The sequence below is a fragment of the Microcaecilia unicolor genome, chromosome 3, assembly GCF_901765095.1.
Source record: "Microcaecilia unicolor chromosome 3, aMicUni1.1, whole genome shotgun sequence".
NCBI lineage: Eukaryota > Metazoa > Chordata > Amphibia > Gymnophiona > Siphonopidae > Microcaecilia > Microcaecilia unicolor.
The window spans coordinates 229,281,490-229,304,215 of record NC_044033.1 but is presented as its reverse complement, the minus strand read 5'-3'; the positions used below and the strand labels follow the sequence as shown (position 1 = coordinate 229,304,215).

Genomic DNA, 22,726 nt, shown 5'->3' with positions numbered 1-22,726 from the left:
TGCACCGCCTTAGCTCGGGTAGGAACACATAGCCCGAGACTGTGTCGAACCTGGCCCCAAAAAACTCTAGAGATTGTGAAGGGGACAGGTGACTTTTGGCCATATTGACGACCCAGCCTAGATATTGCAGTACTGAGACCACTCTGGCTGTAGCTTGTAAGCTCTCTGTTGCAGAGCCTGCTCTGATGAGCCAGTCGTCTAGGTACGGGTGAACCCTGATACCTTCTCGCCTGAGAAAAGCAGCTACTACCACCATTACCTTCGAAAAGGTTCGGGGAGCTGTGGCGAGGCCAAAAGGCAAGGCCCTGAACTGGAAATGTTTTCCCAACACCGCAAACCTCAGAAACTTCTGGTGCGGGGGCCAAATCGGTATGTGCAAGTAAGCTTCTTTCAGGTCTAGAGACGTGAGAAACTCTCCTGGCTGAACCGCCGCAATGACGGAGCGCAGGGATTCCATGTGGAAATGCCGCACTCTCAGGGACTTGTTCACTTCTTTTAAGTCCAGAATAGGGCGAAAGGACCCACCTTTTCGCGGCACCACAAAGTAGATGGAGTATCGGCCGCAGCCTTGCTCGGCGGGAGGCACCGGGGTCACTGCCCCTAACTGAATCAGACCTTGTAAAGTCTCCTCCACCACCGCCCGTTTGACGGCAGAACCGCATCGGGACTCCACAAACACGTCTTTTACTGGGGCGTTGAATTCTATTCTGTATCCATCTCTGATCAGGTCCAGAACCCACTGATCTGAGGAAATCTTGGCCCACTCCTCGACAAAGAGGGAAAGCCGTCCTCCGATGACAGGCATCGAGGAGAGGGCCGGCGCACCATCATTGAGAGGGTCGCACCTGAACTCCTGGTCTTGCGCCACCGGCTGCGGAACGCTTGTCCGAGCGAAAGGAGTTCCTCTGCTGACCACGGGCACGTGAAGTGAACCCAGCAGAACGCCCCGGGCGGTACCTTCTAGCTTCACGGAAGCGAGGTCTGTACGAGGAGTGGACCGCCTGGCCCTTAGAGGAAGGCCTCTGCCTATCTTCGGGCAAGCGCTGGGGTTTTGGATCACCCAGGCCTTTCACAATTTTCTCTAACTCCTCACCAAATAGGAGAAGTCCTTGAAAAGGCAACTTCACCAACCTTTGCTTAGAGGCCATGTCCGCTGCCCAGTGTCGTAGCCACAGACGACGGCGAGCCGCCACTGCTACTGCCATTTGTTTAGCCGAAGCTCTGACAAGGTCATAAAGGGCATCAGCCAGAAAGGACAAGGCCACCTCCATCCGCGGAGCCACATCCAAGAAGGGCTCCGCTCCATCTCCGGGCTGAGCCACTGCCTGTTGCAGCCAAGCTAGGCAGGCTCTCACAGCAAAACAGCTGCATGCAGACGCCCGAACAGTGAGACCTGCAATTTCAAAGGACCGTTTCAATGCTGTTTCCAGCCTACGGTCTTGAACATCCTTCAGGGCAACACCTCCTTCAACAGGGAGGGTAGTTCTCTTTGTCACCGCAGTGACTAGGGCATCCACTGTAGGCATTTGAAAACGAGCCATATGTCCCTCACGCAGAGGGTATAACTGCCCCATAGCCCTGGAAACTCTCAAAGGTCCCTCGGGGTCAGCCCACTGAGCCGAAACAAGCTCTAGGATGGAGTCATGCAAAGGGAAGGCCCGAGCAGCTTTCTTGGTACTAGCCATCCTGGGATTACCCGAGGAGGCCATGCCACTGTCAGGATCTTCAATCGAGAGGGCCTGCAGGGTATCTGAAATAAGCGCTGGCAGCTCATCACGGTGGAAAATCCTCACCGCGGAGGGATCTTCCAGATCCTGTGGTAAATCCGCACCTGACTCTGGTTCCTCAGACCAAGAACGTCTGTCAGAGTTCTCCGAATCCTCACACCCCGACCCCGGGGGGGGGGGGGGGGGGGGAGGTGCACCACAATCTGAAGGGGAATTAACCCTTCTGCGCTTATCTTTAGGCCAAGTATCCGGGGAAAAAAGCCTCACTGGGCAGTCCCAGGCCAGAATCCATCGGGGGGGGGGGGCAATCAGAGGAGCCTCAGGCGACCCTTCAGGAAGGGCTCTTTTCATCATGTATGCTTTATGCAGCAAAAGCACAAAATCCGGGGAGAAAATCTCACCCTGGGCACCCAAATCCTGTCCGGTGCTAGCCACTCCTGAAATAACCTCATCTCGAGGTGCCCCAACTGGCTCAGGTCTCTCCGTGTCCACGGAGGCTGCGCCATGTGATGTAAGCAAAATGGCGCCCGCTGCCAGCTCAGAGCGGGAAGAAACATCGCTCGCCATGCTAGTGCCGGCTCCTACGCCAGTACAGCACGATTTACAGAGCCCTGCTGCTGATTTGCGCTTGCCACAAGTGGAACAGCGCTTTACATTGTCCGCAGCCATCGCTGAAAAACGGCGGTAAAATCCAAGATGGCGGTTTCGCGCCAAAATCCCTCCGATCGCGGGCCCACCCCGGAGGAGTTGGAAAACACTCTTACCTCAAAGGATCTAGTGTACAACTACAATCCTGCTGAAAATCAGGTCAAAAACCTCTGTTCCAGCGTCTCTGCGTTTAAAAACGTGACGCGACTTTTTTTTTTTTTTTTAAGCTGTGAGGAAAGCAGAGGTATTGAAGACTCCAGAGGCTAAGATGAGTGGGAAAGGCAGGGAAAGGGCGAACCTATATGCCTGCATCCACTGTTGGTGGGTAAGGACAGGGAAAACAAGGCAATATGTCCACATCCACAGAGGTATGGGTAAGGCAGGGAAAGGGCTAACCTATGTGCCTTTAAAGTGAAGCTGCTATAGCCTCCAACACCCCGGTTAACAACTGGCAAGCCAGGAACCACTTCCCGGCAGATTTTTCTGGAGCTCGAACAAGCTGCAGCCACCCTGCTAAGGGAGATAGAGAATACTGAAGAGGCAGTGGAGCTAGCTGGCCAAGAGGGCACTGTGAAAGTTTGAGTGCTCTCTATCTCCCCTGCTGGTTGATGGACATAACCCATACGTAATGGCTTCATCTGCTTGATGACAAGGAATGTAAAATTTCCGAAGCTTGAGGGTGACACAGTACATGCATGATGATAGGCCGCAGATATATGTCCTTAGGGCCTCGCTGCGATGGCAATCTGTGAGCACGTTCCAGCTCAAAATCCTTGGCGAATTGGAGACCCAAAATATTTGGTATAAACTTTTCTAGAAATTGTACAGGATTGGATCCCTCCAAGTTTTCAGGTAATCCAAGGAGATTTGAGCGTAAATCTAGGCACGCTATATAGAATCCAGGGGTAAATGCTGAAATTAATGAGCTAGAAAAATATTAGCCTGCTAGAAAGGCAGCACCAGTCTAATCCCTCTAACATGGATGTTTACTGTAAATTAAAGAAAGCACAAATATCTCTAAACAGTGCCCTTGGCCGACAGTCCAGTAAAGAAATATTCATGCAATCAGCTCAATACTACAGTGAAAGAAATAAAGCAACCCATCTTCTGGCGTGCTATTTAAAAGCCAGAACTGAAAGGAATGACTTAGTGGCAATACTGGATGATAATTTTTAAAAAATACTATCCTCCAAAACTGACATAGCAAATAGATATTAGAGAGTTCTACTCCACATTATACAAATCGGAAATAGACCCCGCTAAAAGCAGATTTATCTTTTGGGAGAGCTTAGAACACCCCCACCTTATCCCAGGAAGATAATAAGAATATGTCAAAACCTATTACAGAGGCAGGTATTATCTCAACCTTGAAAGACATGGCAAGAAATTAAGCCCCTGGCCCAGATGGGCTGACATTAGAATTCTACCAGGAATTTCAGTCACTACTAGCCTCTCTGATGTGCTCCTTTTTTTACTTACCTTATTCAGTCTGGAGATGTCAGAAGCTCTTTCACTGAGGTGTCCATTATTGCTTTATTGAAGCCCATCAAGGACCTATTGTCAGTCCAAAACTATCATCCCTTGTCCTTAAGAAATCTTGATGCTAAAAATTTTGCTAAAATTTTAGTTGACCATTTACAATTAATCATGCCTAAAATAATTTCTGCAAATCACACAGATGCTCCTCAGATAACACTCGATTATTTACTAATGTATTAATGCAAGCTAACTCCTTTAGCAATTCTTATGTTGCTCTGGGACTATATGCACAGAAAGCCTTTGATCATGTTGAATGGTCCTTCCTTTCCATATACTGAGATGGTTTGGTTTCTTATCTGACATCAATCACATGATCAAAGTTCTGTACTCTGCACCTATGACTAAATTACAAATCAACGGAATACTGTCTTCCCCTTTCCAACCCACAAGATTCAACTTCATCCTTGAACCTCTCTTGATTTCTATCTGAACTTTCCCTGTAATTCATGGAGTGGAAATGGGCACAGTTATTGCTGAGATCTCCGCTTATAAAGATGATGTGTTAATTTATACCATCCATTCATCCATTCCAGCTATATTAGAGCTCATTGCTAAATACTCAGCTGTATCTGGTTATAAGATGAATGTCTCCAAATCAGAACTGCTGCCATTAAACAATCATACTCTTAAACATACAGGTGAGCAACACCAATTTAAATGAACTCCCAATGCAATAAAATACCTGGGTATATTATTTGCTTCAACCATTGAGGATACTGATAAACTGAATGCTGATCGATTACTCCAGATAACCTCTGAGCTACTATCTAAATAGTCCACTCTCTGCCTATTTTGATGAGGAAGGGTAGACATAATAAAAATGATCATTGTTCCAAAAATTAATTACACACTTAGCATGATCCCAATATTATTCAGCCCTAATATTTCAAAAACTCTTATCAAATTCTTGTGGGTAAACAAACCTCCTTGTATTGACACCAAACACTTAAAATGTGCTAAATTACGTAGGGGAGTAAATTTTCCAAGTTTCCATGACTATAGCCTAGCGTTCTTATTAAAGCAGACTTCTAATTGGATAACTTCACAGGATGTAACTAGTGCTCCTTTATGGATGCAATTTAAACTAATAGATGGGATTCCATTCCACTCTCAAGCCTGTTTTGGGTCCTTACCTCCACCCCAACAGCAAAACCCATTGTTATCCTCTGCCGAAGCAGCCTTTAAGTCTGTGGAAAACTTTGTTGAGTGACTATCCAGCTCATTTTCGAAAGAGATCGCCGGCCATCTTCCTACACAAATCGGGAGATAGCCGGCCATCTCCTGAAACCAGCCAAATCAGCATAATCGAAAGCTGATTTTGGTCGGTTTCAACTGCAGTCCGTCGTGGAGCCGGTGAAAGTCAAAGGGGGCGTGTCAGCGGTATACCGAAGGCAGGACATGGGCGGGCATGGGTGTGGTTAACAGATGGCTGGCTTCAGCCCATAATGGAAAAAATAAAGCCGGCCGTAATGAGCATTTGGCCGACGTTACTTGGTCCAATGTTTTTCATGACCAAGCCTAGAAAAGGTGACCCAACTCACCAGATGACCACCAGAGGGAATCGGTAATGACTTCCCCGTACTCCCCCAGTGGTCACCAACCCTCTCCCACCCTAAAAAAAAAATTTTGGAACAATTTTTGCCAGCCTATATGCCAGCCTCAAATGTCAGACCCAGCTCCCTGACAGCAGTATGCAGGTCCCTGGAACAGTTTTTGGTGGGTGCAGTGGACTTCAGGCAGGCGGACCCAAGCCCACCCCCACCCCCCCACCTGTTACACTTGTGGTGATAAATGGGAGTCCTCCAAAACCCACCTGAAACCCACTGTACCCACATGTAGGTGCCCCCTTTCACCCATAAGGGCTATGGTAGTGGTGTAGAGTTGTGGGGAGTGGGTTTTGGGGGGGATTTGGGGGGGCTCAGCACCCAAGCAAAGGGATCTATGTACCTGGAAGCAATTATTGAAGTCCACTGCAGTGCCCCCTAGGGTGCCCGGTTGGTGTCCTGGCATGTGAGGGGGACCAGTGCACTACGAATCCTGGCCCCTCCCACGACCAAATGCCTTGGATTTGGCCGGATTTGAGATGGCCGGCTTCGGTTTCCATTATGGGCAAAAATCGAGGCCAGCCATCTCAAACTCGGCCATCTCTGACATTTGGCAGGTTCCAACCGTATTAGTGGGAAAAAAGATGGCCGGCCATCTTTTTCGAAAATACAGTTGGCTCCGCCCCTGCGCGGTGCCGTCCTCGGTGATGGCCGGCCATGGAGATGGCCAGTGCCATTCGATTAAGCCCTTCCACAATATATAACTTCTCATATATCACTATGGCACAACCCTATTTTAAAATAAATAATAATCAGGCATATTGGCCTGTGTGGATTAAAGCTGGCATATACTATTTAATACAGTGGCGTAGCCAAGGGTGGGCCGAGGTGGGCCCAGGCCCACCCACTTTGGGCTCATGCCCACCCAGTAGCAGCACACCTATGATGTGGCTGGCAGGGATTCTTCCCAAGTCCCACCAGCTGAAAACTCCCAACAACTGTCCCTCCTTCATACCTTGTAAATAGCAGATCTTCGCCTACAGCATGCAGTGACTGATACATGCTGTGGGGCCAACATGAGCAGTTTGTATTAGTTGCTGCTTGGTGCCGGTGAAAATCTTCTATTTAAAAGGTACAGTGGGGGAAATAAGTATTTGATCCCTTGCTGATTTTGTAAGTTTGCCCACTGACAAAGACATGAGCAGCCCATAATTGAAGGGTAGGTTATTGGTAACAGTGAGAGAGAGCACATCACAAATTAAATCCGGAAAATCACATTGTGGAAAGTATATGAATTTATTTGCATTCTGCAGAGGGAAATAAGTATTTGATCCCTCTGGCAAACAAGACCTAATACTTGGTGGCAAAACCCTTGTTGGCAAGCACAGCGGTCAGACGTCTTCTGTAGTTGATGATGAGGTTTGCACACATGTCAGGAGGAATTTTGGTCTACTCCTCTTTGCAGATCATCTCTAAATCATTAAGAGTTCTGGGCTGTCGCTTGGCAACTCGCAGCTTCAGCTCCCTCCATAAGTTTTCAATGGGATTAAGGTCTGGTGACTGGCTAGGCCACTCCATGACCCTAATGTGCTTCTTCCTGAGCCACTCCTTTGTTGCCTTGGCTGTATGTTTTGGGTCATTGTCGTGCTGGAAGACCCAGCCACGACCCATTTTTAAGGCCCTGGCGGAGGGAAGGAGGTTGTCACTCAGAATTGTACGGTACATGGCCCCATCCATTCTCCCATTGATGCGGTGAAGTAGTCCTGTGCCCTTAGCAGAGAAACACCCCCAAAACATAACATTTCCACCTCCATGCTTGACAGTGGGGATGGTGTTCTTTGGGTCATAGGCAGCATTTCTCTTCCTCCAAACACGGCGAGTTGAGTTCATGCCAAAGAGCTCAATTTTTGTCTCATCTGACCACAGCACCTTCTCCCAATCACTCTCGGCATCATCCAGGTGTTCACTGGCAAACTTCAGACGGGCCGTCACATGTGCCTTCCGGAGCAGGGGGACCTTGCGGGCACTGCAGGATTGCAATCCGTTATGTCGTAATGTGTTACCAATGGTTTTCGTGGTGACAGTGGTCCCAGCTGCCTTGAGATCATTGACAAGTTCCCCCCTTGTAGTTGTAGGCTGATTTCTAACCTTCCTCATGATCAAGGATACCCCACGAGGTGAGATTTTGCGTGGAGCCCCAGATCTTTGTCGATTGACAGTCATTTTGTACTTCTTCCATTTTCTTACTATGGCACCAACAGTTGTCTCCTTCTCGCCCAGCGTCTTACTGATGGTTTTGTAGCCCATTCCAGCCTTGTGCAGGTGTATGATCTTGTCCCTGACATCCTTAGACAGCTCCTTGCTCTTGGTCATTTTGTAGAGGTTAGAGTCTGACTGATTCACTGAGTCTGTGGACAGGTGTCTTTCATACAGGTGACCATTGCCGACAGCTGTCTGTCATGCAGGTAACGAGTTGATTTGGAGCATCTACCTGGTCTGTAGGGGCCAGATCTCTTACTGGTTGGTGGGGGATCAAATACTTATTTCCCTCTGCAGAATGCAAATAAATTCATATACTTTCCACAATGTGATTTTCCGGATTTAATTTGTGATGTGCTATCTCTCACTGTTACCAATAACCTACCCTTCAATTATGGGCTGCTCATGTCTTTGTCAGTGGGCAAACTTACAAAATCAGCAAGGGATCAAATACTTATTTCCCCCACTGTATGTAGGGAGGGGGGGATGTTTGAGGGACCATATGGTATGCAGACGAGAGAGGGAAAGACCAAATCACTTGTGGGACAAGGCAGAGTTCTTCTGCCCACCCATCTTGGGCCTAGGCCCACCCAAAATTGGATGTCTGGCTACGCCCCTGATTTAATATCAATTACTTGAGCACAACACATGGTTGCCTTTTAATGTTTTCCAATGTAAGTTTATTTACCATCACACCTACATTTCCAATTGCTCCAATTTACTCATTGTATATCTGCTAAACTAGACATTAACACTTTAACCAATGCTAAACCCAGTAGCTGGTTTTATGCTCACAACTATGCAAAGGTGCCGGAAAAGCTTCCAAGTTGTATAAAGTGTTACAGCAATGGAAATTCTGCTCATCTTCTGCTCTTGAGGTCATATGGGGAAAAGATTTACACACGTCACTCTCACTTTTCCTACTGCATAGAGTCTTATGGACGCCAAATAACATATCCAAGCTCTCCAAGAACATGGATAATAAATGTTGGACATGCCAATCTAATATTAGAACTCTGGATCATCTTATATTCAGCTGTTCTTTCCCGCAATCTTACTAGAAGTCAGTGTGGACATCTATTGACCATAACCGAACCTTTATCTTTAAAGATCCTCATCCTTGGAGGTATCGGTTTATCTAGTACACTTGATGACTATAAAGCCAAATTGTTGTGCATCCTTTTACACATAGCTATTAAGATATGCCAGTGCTGGAAAGACCTCTCTGAACTTTCTTACGATATGTGGTGGACAATGTCTGTTTAGCCGTAAAATATGAGAAAAAAACAGCTTTCATCCTTTTGCAAAGTATGGGCCACATTACTTGATTATGCTATCTCTCTATAACCTGCAATCTATTCCCTTGTTGTTGTTGTTGTTGTTGTTATTGTTGTTTCTTTTACTTCTTATGTAGATTTCCTATTTTGCATAACTTGAATAAAACTTTTGAACAAAAGCAAAACTAAAACTTGGTAGGAACCTATTCTATAAAGAAGCACCTGCTTTCCTATATAGAAGACCAGCCTAACAGTGAAAACATGAGCCCATAATTTAGGTGCAAGCAATTATGCCATAAAGTAGGTGCAATTGCACCTTTAAATGTGGAAATTATGCTCATAATTTATAATGTTCTATAAGATATGTGTGTAACTGTGCTCCTGGCCAGACTACACCTATGCATACACCCACCTTACAATTACGCACTATTAAGGTAGAATAGTTTGTAAACAGTTTAGGCAGCACATTTGCACCTCCATGCCGATATTTTATAACTTATGTGTGTATGTTGCATATAAGGGGTAGGTGCTTATCCATCGCCGGCCATCTTCCGACACAAATCGGGAGATGGCCGGCCATCTCTCAAGCCCAGCCAAATTGGCATAATCGAAAGCGGATTTTGGCCGATTTCAAATGCAGTCCGTCGCGGAAATGGCAAATTTCAAAGGGGATGTGTCGGCGGCGTGCCAAAGGTGGGGCATGGGCGTGGTTAACAGATGGCCAGCTTCAGCCCATAATGGAAAAAAGAAAAACGGCCTTAACGAGTATTTGCCCAGCGTGACTTGGTCCTTTTATTTTTTGGACCAAGTGTCAAAAAGGTGCCCCAACTGACTAGATGACCACCGGAGGGAATGGGGGATGACCTCCCCATACTCCCCCAGTGGTCACCAACCCCCTCCCACACTGAAAATAAAAATTAAAAACATTTTTTACCAGCCTGTATGCCAGCCTCAAATGTCAGACCCAGATCCCTCACAGCAGTATGCAGGTCCCTGGAACAGTTTTAGTGGGTGCAGTGGACTTCAAGCAGATATACCCAGGCCCATCCCCCCCCCCCCCCCCCCACCACCTTACACTTGTGGTGGTAAATGTGAGCCCTCCAAAACCCACCCAAAACCAATTTCAGAAGTCCACTGCAGTGCCCCCTAGGGTGCCCGGTTGGTGTCCTGGCATGTGAGGGGGGCCAGTGCACTACGAATTCTGGCCCCTCCCACGACCAAATGCCTTGGATTTGGCCGGGTTTGAGATGGCCGCTTTCAGTTTCCATTATCACCGAAAACCGATGCCGGTCATCTCAAACCTGGCCAAATCCTAGGCATTTGGCCGGCCTCCACCGTATTATCGAAACAAAAGATGGCCGCCCATCTTTTTTGATAATACGGTCGAGACCGCCTCTTTGCGGCGCCGGCAAAATAGATGGCCGCCCATATAGATGGCCAGCGCCATTCGATTATGCCCCTCCACGTTACATAGAGGGGCATTTTCAAACGTGGATGGCCATCTCTAAGGGCACCCATCTCTGAGGATGTCCCCGCGAAGAGGCGGGGCATCCCGTATTATTGAAACAAGATGGGCGTCCATCTTTTGTTTCGATAATACGGTCGGGGATGCCCAAATCATGAAATTTAGGTCGACCTTAGAGATGGTCATCCTTTGGCCATTTTTGAGATGGTCGTCCTTGGTTTTCGGCGATAATGGAAACCTAGGACGACCATCTCAAAAACGACCAAATCCAAGCCATTTGGTCGTGAGAGGAGCCAGCATTCCTTATGCACTAGTCCCCCTGACATGCCAGGACACCAACCGGGCACCCTAGGGGGCACTGCAGTGGAGTTCAAACATTGCTCCCAGATGCATAGCTCCCTTACCTTGGGTGCTGAGCCCCCAACCCCCCACTCCCCACAAATGTACACCACTACCATAGCCCTTAGGGATGAAGGGGGGCACCTACATGTGGGTACAGTGGGTTTGTGGTGGGTTTTGGAGGGCTCACATTTACCAGCACAAGTGTAACAGGTGGGGGGGGGGGATAGGCCTGGGTCCGCCTGCCTGAAGTACACTGCACCCACTACAACTGCTCCAGGTACCTGTATACTGCTGTAATGGACCTGAGTATGGCATTTGAGGCTGGCATAGAGGCTGGGAAAAAAGTATTTTTAAAGTTTTTTTATGGTGGGAGGGGGTTAGTGACCACTGGGGCAGTAAGGGGAGGTCATCCCTGATTCCCTCCGGTGGTCATCTGGTCAGTTCAGGCACCCTTTTGATGCTTGGTCCTGAAAACAAATGGACAAAGTAAAGTCAACCAAATGCTCGTCAGTGACGCCCTTCACCACGCCCCTGTCTTGCCTTCGGTACACTGCCGACACGCCCCCATGAACTTTGGTCGTCCCCGCAATGGAAAGCAGTTGAGGGCGCTCAAAATCGGCTTTTGATTATGCCGATTTGGACAACCTCGCGAGAAAGACGCCCATCTCCCGCTTTGTGTCGAAAGATGGGCATCCTTCTCTTTGGAAAATATGCGTGATAATTACCTAGAGCAATTCTAAATCCGTGCACCTGTAACAGGTGTCTGTTCTATTCAGGAAAGTTGCTGCCTACTTTTCTTTACAGAATACTAATGTTACAGGTCAAATGTGCAGGTAATAGGCCACTCCTGCACTGCTTTACCTGTGTAAATGCCTTTAGAAACCGATAGGATTTGAGCCAATAATCAAAGCAAAAGCCAAGACAGACTTTGATTATTCCCTTGGAAAAATTACTTAGAAAAAATACACCTTCTGCTTTCTGAAAATAACTTTTCCTCCAGAAATTACCTGCATGTCTACAATCTCTTCTCACTGTTCCTAAGTTACATTTATGGAGATATTCTGAAAATGGCAGGCAAAGTTGTGTGCAGCCTGAGTTGCATGGGCAATTAAATTGGTTAATGAGCCAATAACTGCCAATTATTGGGTGCTAACAGTCAATTATGGGTGTTAATTCACAACATTTTAGATTTGTACGTGCATTTCGCTAAGCGCTACTCTATAAAGATCTGTGCACAAATCTTATGGTGTGCAACTCAGAAGGGCTGTGGCCATGAGATGGGTACAGGTGGGTCAGAAGCATAAAGATGCGAAGTATTGCAGAATTCCTGGGATTTGCACCCAACTTGGGTGCCGGAATTTACACCAGGTTTCAGCAGGGGCAACTTTGGTGGTCAAAGTAAGGTACGAGATCCGTAATTAAGCATTATTCTATAAGGGGAGCACATCCTTTATAAAGTAGCACTCGGTGATGATTTTTCTCTACACCCAAATTTGGCTTCCATTTACTGAATCCACCCCTTAGTGTGTATTAATATATGCAGAGACAGACTGAGCAGTAATCAAACTCTGACGCCTTTGGGGGTAATTTTATACATTTCCGTAGGTAAAACTTGCATAAATTTGAAATAGTGCTATGGACATTTTTAGAAACCCAGAACTCTAACTTTTATTCCTTTGTATTTTTATGTAGAGTCTCTTCATACTGAACTAGGTAAGTTTCTCTTCTCAAGTACGTCACACTGCTGCTTAAAGATTTTCTGAACTCTGACGGTTGTGTTTCTCTGTTTGATTTCAGAGTTTAGAAGATGCTGTAGCTATGCAGGTAACTCAGTCTGACCATCTCACCTACACAATATGAATTTCCTCTTCTATGTAGCTGTTGTCAGTGTGCTGCCACAATACAGCCTTGTACATAAGAACATAAGCTCTGCCATACTGGGACAGACCAAGGGTCCATCAAGTCCAACATCCTGTTTCCAACAGTGGCCAATCCATGTCACAGGAACCTGGGAAGATACTAAAACAGCAAGACAGGTTTTATGCTGCTTATCCTAGAAATAAGCAGTGGATTTCCCTAGTCCATTGTAATAATGATTTATGGACTTTTCTTTTAGAAAATTATCCAAACCTTTTTAAACCCTGTTAAGCTAACTGCTTTTTCCACAATCTCTGGCAACTAATTCCAGAGTTTAATTAATTTATTATTACATATGTACCCCCACGCTTTCCCACTAAAGCAGGTTCAATGCGGCTTACATAGTAATAGGGGTTACATAGTATTGAAAGAGAAGATATAAGTTAAGTATAGCCTAATAGTAAGAGAGAGAGGTAGATAGAGAAAGGTAAGGGTGAGGGGAGTAGGAGAGGTATAAGCAGGGGGTAGGTGGGCACAGTAGGCGGGGTAATGGAGGTGAGGGGGATGAGCAAGGGGTAGTTGAGCATGGGAGGAAGGGTAGTGGAGGCGGGAGGGGGAAGAGACACGGGATAGGCATAGGGAAAATTTGGTGGTAGATGTAGTCTGTATCGTTGTCGTTGTCTCTTGGATATGTGTTGGGAAGATGGATTCATAAGATTAGTTTGGTTCATTTGGGTAGGCTTGCTTGAACAGATGGGCCTTTAGAGATTTCCGGAAGGGTAGATAGTCATTGATTGATCGAATAGGTCTGGGGAGAGCATTCCAGAGTTTATTTATTTATTTATTACATTTGTATCCCACATTATCCCACCTATTTGCAGGCTCAATGTGGCTTACAGAGACTAGCTATGGCTTAGCTATTCCAGGTTAACAAATATAATTAGTGATGCAACAAGATAAGGGGTTAGAGAAGATGTACAGGCTGATAGTTGTGGAAAGATGACTATAGAGCTGGAGTGGTTAGTTATGTTAGTTGGTTAGTTGGCTGCCTAAGAAGGAGAAGTTGGATCCGTAATAGGTTTTGTACTTGAGTCCTTTGTAATTGGGGTGATGCAGGTTGAGGTAAGTTCGCGAAGATTCAGACATGTTTCTGGCTGGAAGGTTAATCAGATTGAGCATATAGTCCGGGGATTCACCGGGGATAATCTTGTGGATTAAAGTGTGGACTTTGAAGTTAATTCATTCTCTGATAGGAAGCCAGTGAAGTTTTTCATGGAGAGGTGTGGTAACCGTGTTAGTCCACTTTTAAAGGTAATCAATAGAAGTAGAATAAAATATAACAAAAAAAAAATAAGATGATACCTTTTTTTATTGGACTAGCTTAATACATTTTTTGATTAGAATGTAGCCCTTCTTCGTCAGATCAGACGAAGATAGGCTACCTTCAAAAGCTAATCAAAAAATGTATTGTTAGTCCAATAAAAAAGGTATCTTCTTTTCTTTGTTTTATTTTATTCTATTCCAGAGTTTAATTATATATTGAGTAAATAAATATCTTCTCCATGGTTTGTTTTAAATGTACTACTTAGCAGCTTCATTGCATGCCCCTAGTGCTAGTATTTTTGGAAAGAGTAAACAAGCAATTCATGCCTACTTATTCCACTCCACTTATAGACCTCTTGTTCTCCAAGCTGAAGATTCCTAGCCTCTTTAGCCTTTCCTCATAGGGAAGTTGTTTCATCCCCTTTATCATTTTTGTCACCATTCTCTCTAGCTTTTCTAATTTTGCTATAAATATTTTGAGATGCAGTGACCAGAACTGCACACAGTATTCAATGTCAGGTTACACCATGGAGCGATACAAAGGCAACATAACATGTTCATTTTTGTTTTCCATTCCTTTCCTAATGATTCCTAACATTCTATTTACTTTCGTAGCCGCCGCTGCATACTGAGCAGAGGGTTTCAACGTATCATCAATGATGACACATAGATCCCTTTCCTGGGTAGTGACTCCTAATGTGGAACCTTGCATCACGTATCTATAGTTCGGGTTCCTCTTTCCCACATGCATCATTTTGCATTTGCTCACATAAAACATCTTCTGCCAATTGGATGCCCAGTCTCCCCGTCTCGTAAGGTCCTCTTGCAATTTTTCACAATCCTCTTGTGATTTTACAACTTTGAATAACTTTGTGTCTTCAGCAAATATAATGACCTCACTAGTTATTCTCATCTCTAGATCACTTATAAATATGTTAAAAAGCAATGGTCCCAGCACAAACCCCTGGGGAGCTCCATTGTCCATTGAGGATACTGATAATTTAGCCCTACTCTGTTTTCTACCTTTTAACCAGTTTTTAATCCACAATAGAACACTACCTCCTATCCCATGACTCTCCAATTTCCTCTGAAGTCTTTCATGAGGTACTTTGTCAAATTCCTTTTGAAAACCCAGATACACAATCCTGCTTATAATCGAAAGAGAAAAACGCCTATATTCCGACCTAAATCGGGAGATGGACGTCTGTCTCTCGCAGGTGCCCAAATCGGTATAATCGAAAGCCGATATTGGGCGTCTTCAACTGCACTCGGTCGCGGGAACGAATAAAGTTGATGGGGGTGTGTCAGAAGCGTGGTGAAGGCGGGACTGGGGCGTGGTTATCGGCCGAGCAGAGATGGGCGTCTTTAGCTGATAATGGAAAAAACACAGGCGTTTTTACCGTGAAGTTGGGTCACTTTTTTTGGACCCTTTTTTTTCACGAACAAGTCCCAAAAAAGTGCCCCAACTGACCAGATGACCACTGGAGGGAATCGGGGATCACCTGCCCTGACTCCCCCAGTGGTCACTAACCCCCTCCCACCAAAAGAAACCCACTTTACAAACTTTTTTTGCCAGCCTCAAATTCCGTACCCACCTCAATGACAGCAGAATGTGTTCTATCCTCCGACAGCCTTTCCCTGGTTCTGATGTGGGCAGTGGCGTTCCTGCCCTGGATAGCCCCCCGCCCGGGTGCAGCGCGCCCCCCCCCCACTAGATGACACCTCCCCCCTCCGGCGAAATGACACCCCCCCCGGGTGCACGCCGCTGGGGGGGGGGTGCCGCGGTGCGTGCTTGTTCCTCCGAATTTGCTAAATTTCGTTTGTTCGCTGCAGCTCCCTCTGCCCCAGAACAGGAAGTACGTGTTCCAGGGCAGAGGGAGCTGCAGCGAACGAACAAAGTTTAGCGAATTCGGAGGAGCAGGCGTGCGCCGCGGCACCCCCCAGCGGCGTGCACCCGGGGCGGACCGCCCCCGCCCCCCCCCTTGGTACGCCACTGGATGTGGGTCTCGGGTGAGTGTGACACCTTTTCTGTTAAGGGCACTTCAGACTCACATCAGCAATGCATTGTGGTGGGTGTAGGGTATTGGGCTCCGCGGTTCCACTAGCTTGTGTTCAGTGCTCACGATGTTGGTAGTTGGTAGGCTCTACTCCCATGGTGCTTTTCCCTCTGCTTACTGGGTCACAGTGTGCCCTCTTTTGTTTCCGGTAGTCCATGAGGTAGTGGCCATTTTTGTAAGCCGGTTTTAGATCCCTTTCATGTGTTAGCCACGTTACAGAACCTAGTTTGTACCTTGAATGTTGCTGAAAGAGGGCATTGTACAGCATTCTGCCAGCTCGGACCTACTGCTAATCTCAGTACCAGGGAGACTTTGCCAGTGGGGCACAACCTCTGATCTGCAGTTAACTGTGAGTAAAGGTGCTTATTCCAATAAAGGACATTTTCGGAGACATTAGTCTTCAGGTGTCAACTGGTGTGCCAAGTCCTAGAGGCCTGCATGTATGCAGGTCCCTGGAGCACTTTTAGAGGGTACCGCAGTGCACTTCAGGCAGGCGGACCCAGGCCCACCCCCCCTACCTGTAACACTTGTGCTGGTAAATGAGAGGCCTCCAAACCCCACTGTATCCACATGTAGGTGCCCCCTTCACCCCTAAGAGCTATGGTAGTGTTGTACATTTGTGGGTAGTGGGGTTTTGGGGAGGGGGGGTTGGGGGCTCAGAACCCATGGTAAAGGAGCTATGCATGTGGGAGCTGTTTCTGAAGTCCACCGCACTGACCTCTAGGGTGTCCAGTTGGTGTCCTGGCATGTCGGGGGGGCGAGTGTACTACGAATCGTGGCACCTCCCATGACCAAATGGCTCGGATTAGGACGTTTTTGAGCTGGGCGTTTTTATTTTGCATTATCGCTAAAAAAAACAAACGCCCAGCTCAGAATCGAACAAATCCATGGCATTTTGGTCCGTACAAACCTTATTTTCGAAAAACAAAAAAGACGTCCATTTTTTTTAGAAAATACAGTCTGTCCCTCCTCTTCACGTACCTGTTGTCGGACATAGACGCCCATGGAAATAGGCGTTCGCGTTCGATTATGCCCCTCAATATTGACCAGCTCACCCTTATCCACATGTTTGTTCACCCCTTCAAAGAAATGTAATAGATTGGTGAGGCGAGGTTTCCCTTCACTAAATTCATGTTGGCTTTGTCTCATTAATCCATGCTTTTGAATATGCTCTGTAATTTTGTTCTTTATAATAGTCTCTACCATTTTGCCCAGCATCAACATCAGGCTCACCGGTCTATAATTTCCTGGATTTCCTCTGGAACCTTTTTTAAAAATCAGCATTACATTGGCCACCCTCCAATCTTCCAGTACCATGCTTAATTTTAAAGATAAATTACATATTATTAACAATAGTTCAGCAAGTTCATTTTTCAATTCTATCAGTACTCTGGGATAAATACCATTCGGTCTTGGTGATTTGCTACTCTTCAATTTTGTGCCATTACATCCTCCAGGTTTATAAAGGTTTCATTCAATTCCTTTGACTCGTCAGCTTTGAGTACCATTTGTGGCACCGGTATCTTTCCCAAATCTTCCTCGGTGAAGATAGAAGTGAAGAATTCATTTAATCTCTCCGCTATGGCTTTGTCTTCCCTGAGTGCCCCATTTACCCCTCAGACATCTAGTGGTCCAACCGATTCTTTTGCCAGATTCTTGCTTTTAATATATATAAAAAAAAATTTTACTATGTGTTTTTGCCTCCAATGCAATCTTTTTTCAAAGTCCCTCTTTGCCTTCCTTATAAGCGCTTTGCATCTGACTTGCCATTCCTTATGCTGTTTCCTATTATTTTCAATCGGTTATTTTTAGTAAGATATTTCTTCAATTTTCTGAAGGATTTTCTTTTAGCTCTAATAACTTCCTTCACCTCACTTTTTAACCATGCCGGCTGTTGTTTGGTCTCCTTCCTCCTTTTTTACTACATGGAATATTTTTGGCCAAAATGATTTTCGTTTATTCCTCCCTAATCCTAAACAGGCCATCCTTGAATCAACTAGGCATTGTGCATTTTATTTCACTGGTTCCTTCCATTGGAATTCCCTCCCTTGCGATATCAGAGCTGAATCCTCCTTTAAAAAATTTTAATTAGCCATATATACTTGGCTATTCCACCAGACCTATAATACTCCATAAGAAGTTTGCTGGTGAAGATCCAGTTCTCCCTTCCCTTTTATTTGCTATTCCCTGTTTCCTTCCTGTGTTGTAAATTGTTCCGTTCCTCCACCCCCACCCCCCACCCCCGGATACCCTGTTTCGCACTATCCTAGCTTTGTGGAATGCTTGTGTATACTTTCCTGTCGAGAGATTCCTGACCCCACTTTTGCAAAGAGGGATCACATCTGGTTGTCTCCCATCTCATGAAACCTGTCTCATCTCCAGAGATCTATAAAATGAATCCTTAAGAAGTCCCACCAGAATTTCTCTGAGTTCTCCATACAAACAAAAACCCATCTGCTTTAAATAAAGTGTCTGGCAGTGGAAGGGGTGTGTACTGTTCCTGAGGTGATAATCACAATTTGAATATTTTTTGTATGATGAGTTGTAAAGAGGATAGATCTCCATTGTTTGGTAATATGGAGTCTGTGAAACAGAACTGGAGAGGCAGGGTTTATATTGAGATTTTGTTCAGTCCTGCAGAGATTTCACTCTCACACAGAAGAATTTGTTGAATGATGCTACCAATTATGGTGGTTTTACCTGGTAGCTGTAACTGACTGGAGTGGAGAGGGTTTCTTATGTAAAAGAATATATGTGGGGAATTACATTAACTTGCTCTCTATAATATTTAAGGAAGTGTGCTCAGAACATAAGGACCAGATTTTTACTAACAATGTTTATTTACGATACAGGTAATACAATGTTAGAAGGCAGTTTTTAGGGATTTTACACAAGTGAAATGTGCCACAAGATAAATATTGTTAGAAAGTCTGAATTATTAATTAGGGTGGATTAAGAATAACTCACTGTGATTGGGGCTTAGATTAATTCTTTCTGCTGCTGGCTGGAGTGGTGAGACAGCTCTTTTCTCTGTAGTTAGATGGTCTTTGATTGAGGCTCAGATGTTTTCTTTCTGCTGCTGGCTGGAGTGTGAAGGAGGTTTTATGGTGATCCTTGCTGGAAAAGATGTCTTCTTGTTGCAGAGTTGTTGCTGGAGCCTGGCCTAGTTTACAGAGATTCAGTAAAGGTCTAGAGAGGTAAAGGAAAAGAAAGATGGCAGACTGAGAGGGATCTGTTTTTTCATAATTTCCGGTTGGGCCATAAGCATCAGGTGGGGGGTATTTGATCCAATGAAAACTTAGGGATAGCTGAAAACTGGTTTTATCTGGGTTTTGAGATGGATTAAGGTAGCTGGTCACCTGTTTAAATTACATCATAAGGGTTCCTGGTTGGCCATCTGCTGTGGTATACACCTATACTTGACAAGATTTAAAGAGTCATTGTCTGTGAGTTTCATGTAGATGGGCTTTCTTTTGTCAGATTAGGTGGTCCTGGTCTGGTAGTTTCAAGTAGATGTGATGTCTTTGTTAACTCCAGTCTCTGTGATTGCTGTCAGTATACAGATTCTGTTCTTTGGAGAATGGTTGTGATTACTTTTCATTATCTTCCTAGGCAACCTTTGTTACACTGGTAGTCCTCTTAATAGTCTTTTTGTTTCAGACTACCATTGGTTTTCAGGGGGAGGGTAGAGCCAGGTCTGTTTTCTGAGCAAGTAACTTTAAAAGAACTCTGCCAAATATTTTTATATATATGTGATTTCAGCAAAATCAGTATAACTCTGAAATTCATCATATCATGCTACACCTAGAGTGCTATGATATCTTATATTGCTAATTAAAAAGTGTAGGAGAAGGTGATGAGAAAGTGACATCACTGCACGATATGGCAGCCTAGCTCCTTCAGTCTTGCCCAGCCACGCTAATATATGGCTTTATCCAACTCCATTGGCTTTTCTTTTGAACTTTAACAGAGTTGGCCTCCAGATCTCTGAGGACTATGAGTAAATCCACTTCCTCATAGAAAAAGAACACTGATCACTCGCCGAGATGAGCGGGAGGTAAGGCCTCTGGGCGCCATGGGTCACCGGTGCGGCTCTCCCCTTCTGACTCAGACTCCGCATTATCACTAGCAGAGTTGCAGCTGCCTCCCTCAAAAATGGGTATCTCTAGTGAGCTGCGGCAACTTCTATCCAGGATATGAGCAGATATAAGAACCTCTAAGGAGGAAATTTTGGACCGCATAGCTACATTAAGCTCCACAAGCTGGAGGGGAGAGTAGAGGATAGCTACTACTCAATTACCTCCCCTTGTTCCTTCTCACCCAGTACTTCCTTCACCCTTAATTATCTTGTCTGTTTGTATTATTTTTAGATTGTAAGCTCTATTGAGCAGGGACTGTCTCTCTATGTCAGATGTTCAGCGCTGCGTGCGTCTGGTAGCGCTATACAAATGTTAATAATAATAATAATAATATCGAACTGAAGTTAGATGAGCATGCAGATTTGATTTCGACCCAAACCTCCAGTATTCAAGAACTGGGGAGGCAGTATGCTGAGTTATCTTATAAGTTGGACGACCTTGGACCCCTTCTTTTTTCAATCTACACCCCTGGGCTCACTGATCTCATCTCATGGTTTCCAATATCATCTTTATGCTGACGACACCCAGCTTTATCTCTCCACACCAGACATCACTGTGGAAACCCAGGCCAAAGTATCGGCCTGCTTATCCAACATTGCTGCCTGGATGTCCAACCGCCACCTGAAACTGAACATGTCCAAGACCGAGCTCATTGTCTTTCCACCCAAACCCACTTCTCTCCCTCCACTCTCTCTCTCAGTCGATAACACCCTCATCCTCCCCGTCTCATCTGCCCGCAACTTCGGAGTGATCTTCGACTCCTCCCTCTCCTTCTCTGTGCATATCCAGCAGACAGCCAAGACCTGTCGCTTCTTTCTCTATAACATCAGCAAAATTCGCCCTTTCCTCTCTGAGCACACCACCCGAACTCTCATCCACTCTCTCATTACCTCTCGCCTTGACTACTGCAACCTACTCTTCACTGGCCTCCCACTTAACCATCCATCCCCCCTTCAATCCGTTCAGAACTCTGCTGCCCGTCTTATCTTCCACCTAGACCGATATGCTCATATCACCCCTCTCCTCAAGTCACTTCACTGGCTTCCGATCAGGTACCGCATACAGTTCAAGCTTCTCCTACTAAACTACAAATGCACTCAATCTGCAGCCCCTCACTACCTCTCTACCCTCATCTCCCCTTACGCTCCTACCCGTAACCTCCGCTCACAGGACAAATCCCTCCTCTCAGTACCCTTCTTCACCACCTCCAACTCCAGACTCCGCCCTTTCTTCCTTGCCTCACCCTATGCGTGGAATAAACTCCCTGAGCCCATACGCCAAGCCCCCTCCCTACCCATCTTGAAATCCTTGCTCAAAGCTCACCTCTTAAATGTCGCTTTCGGCACCTAACCATTGTACCTCTATCCAGGAAATCTAGACTGCCTCAATCTTGATTGACTGCACTTTTTGTCCTTTAGATTGTAAGCTCCTTTGAGCAGGGACTGTCCTTCTTTGTTAATTGTACAGCGCTGCGCAACCCTGGTAGTGCTTTAGAAATGTTAAATAGTAGTAGTAGTAGTAGTAGTAGTAGTAGTAGTAGTAGTAGTGGTAGTGTGTGTGTGGGGGGGGGGGGGGGGAGTTCTTCTGCTTCATTACTTATTGGAGTCCTAGAAGTTCCAACATGGTCTGGGGAGGAAATAATTGGATTTATATGTATTGCTTATACTTGGACTTAGCATCAGGAGATAAGTGCTGATTTGAAAGTCTTGTCCTATAATGTAAAAGGCTTAAATATGCCTCAGAAACGTCAAAAGCTTTTTAGAGAATTGATGCACTTTAAACCATATATTGTATTTTTGCAGGAAACACACCTTCACCGTGTCCACAAAAGGCTCCTCTCTCATCCTTGCTACCCCACTGCTTGCTTTGCCTCACCTGTTGATTCTTCTAAGAAATGCGGGGTGGCTATATTGATACATTCGTCTCTGCCAGTTCAGGTTGTTAAGATTAAACGGGACCCAGGTGTAGGAAAAACAGAAACATTGAGTAAATCAGCACATTGATCCAGCCCGGGTTTTGCTTCCATTGAAATCAATGGAAGTAAAACCCAGACTGGCTCAATCTGTCCTCCTTTTTCTGGAGCCATATGGTAACCTTACCCAGATGGGTGTTTCCTATTTTTACATATTACTATTGATGGGGTGGATGTCACCTTGGCTTTCATATATGCACCCAATGATCACCAGGGTGTTTTCTAAGCCCGTTTGCGTGAGAGGCTCTGGCCCCATTTCTTCGAGACACCTTAGTGATGGGCGGCGATTTTAACGCCACGCTAAACCCTGATCTTGATCGTTCCCGTGGGTCTCCTGGTGTAGATTTTAAGATGTACTCTGCCCTGAGCTCCCTCATACATTCTCTGGGATCTTTGGACGTTTGGCGTCTCTCTCACCTGCAGACTATTTTTACTATTCCCCTGTACACGACTCCTACACACACATTAATTATATCTTTCTGGACTCTAGATTGGTTGAAGGGGGTCTGAACACTGGTATAGGTAATATCAGTATATCAGATCATGCACTGGTTTGGGTCTCACTATCTTCTTTTAT

At 45.6% G+C, this 22,726-nt stretch overlaps 1 protein-coding gene across 1 annotated transcript in view; it reads left to right on the top strand.

Moving 5' to 3' along the window:
• The window catches only part of LOC115464430, a 153,331-nt gene that overhangs the window by 121,986 nt on the left and 8,619 nt on the right, over positions 1 to 22,726 (top strand). The window contains exons 7-8 of the mRNA XM_030194811.1: positions 12,494 to 12,514; positions 12,599 to 12,625. Of these exons, the coding sequence (XP_030050671.1) occupies positions 12,494 to 12,514; positions 12,599 to 12,625 (48 nt within the window). The remainder of the gene's footprint in view (positions 1 to 12,493; positions 12,515 to 12,598; positions 12,626 to 22,726) is intronic.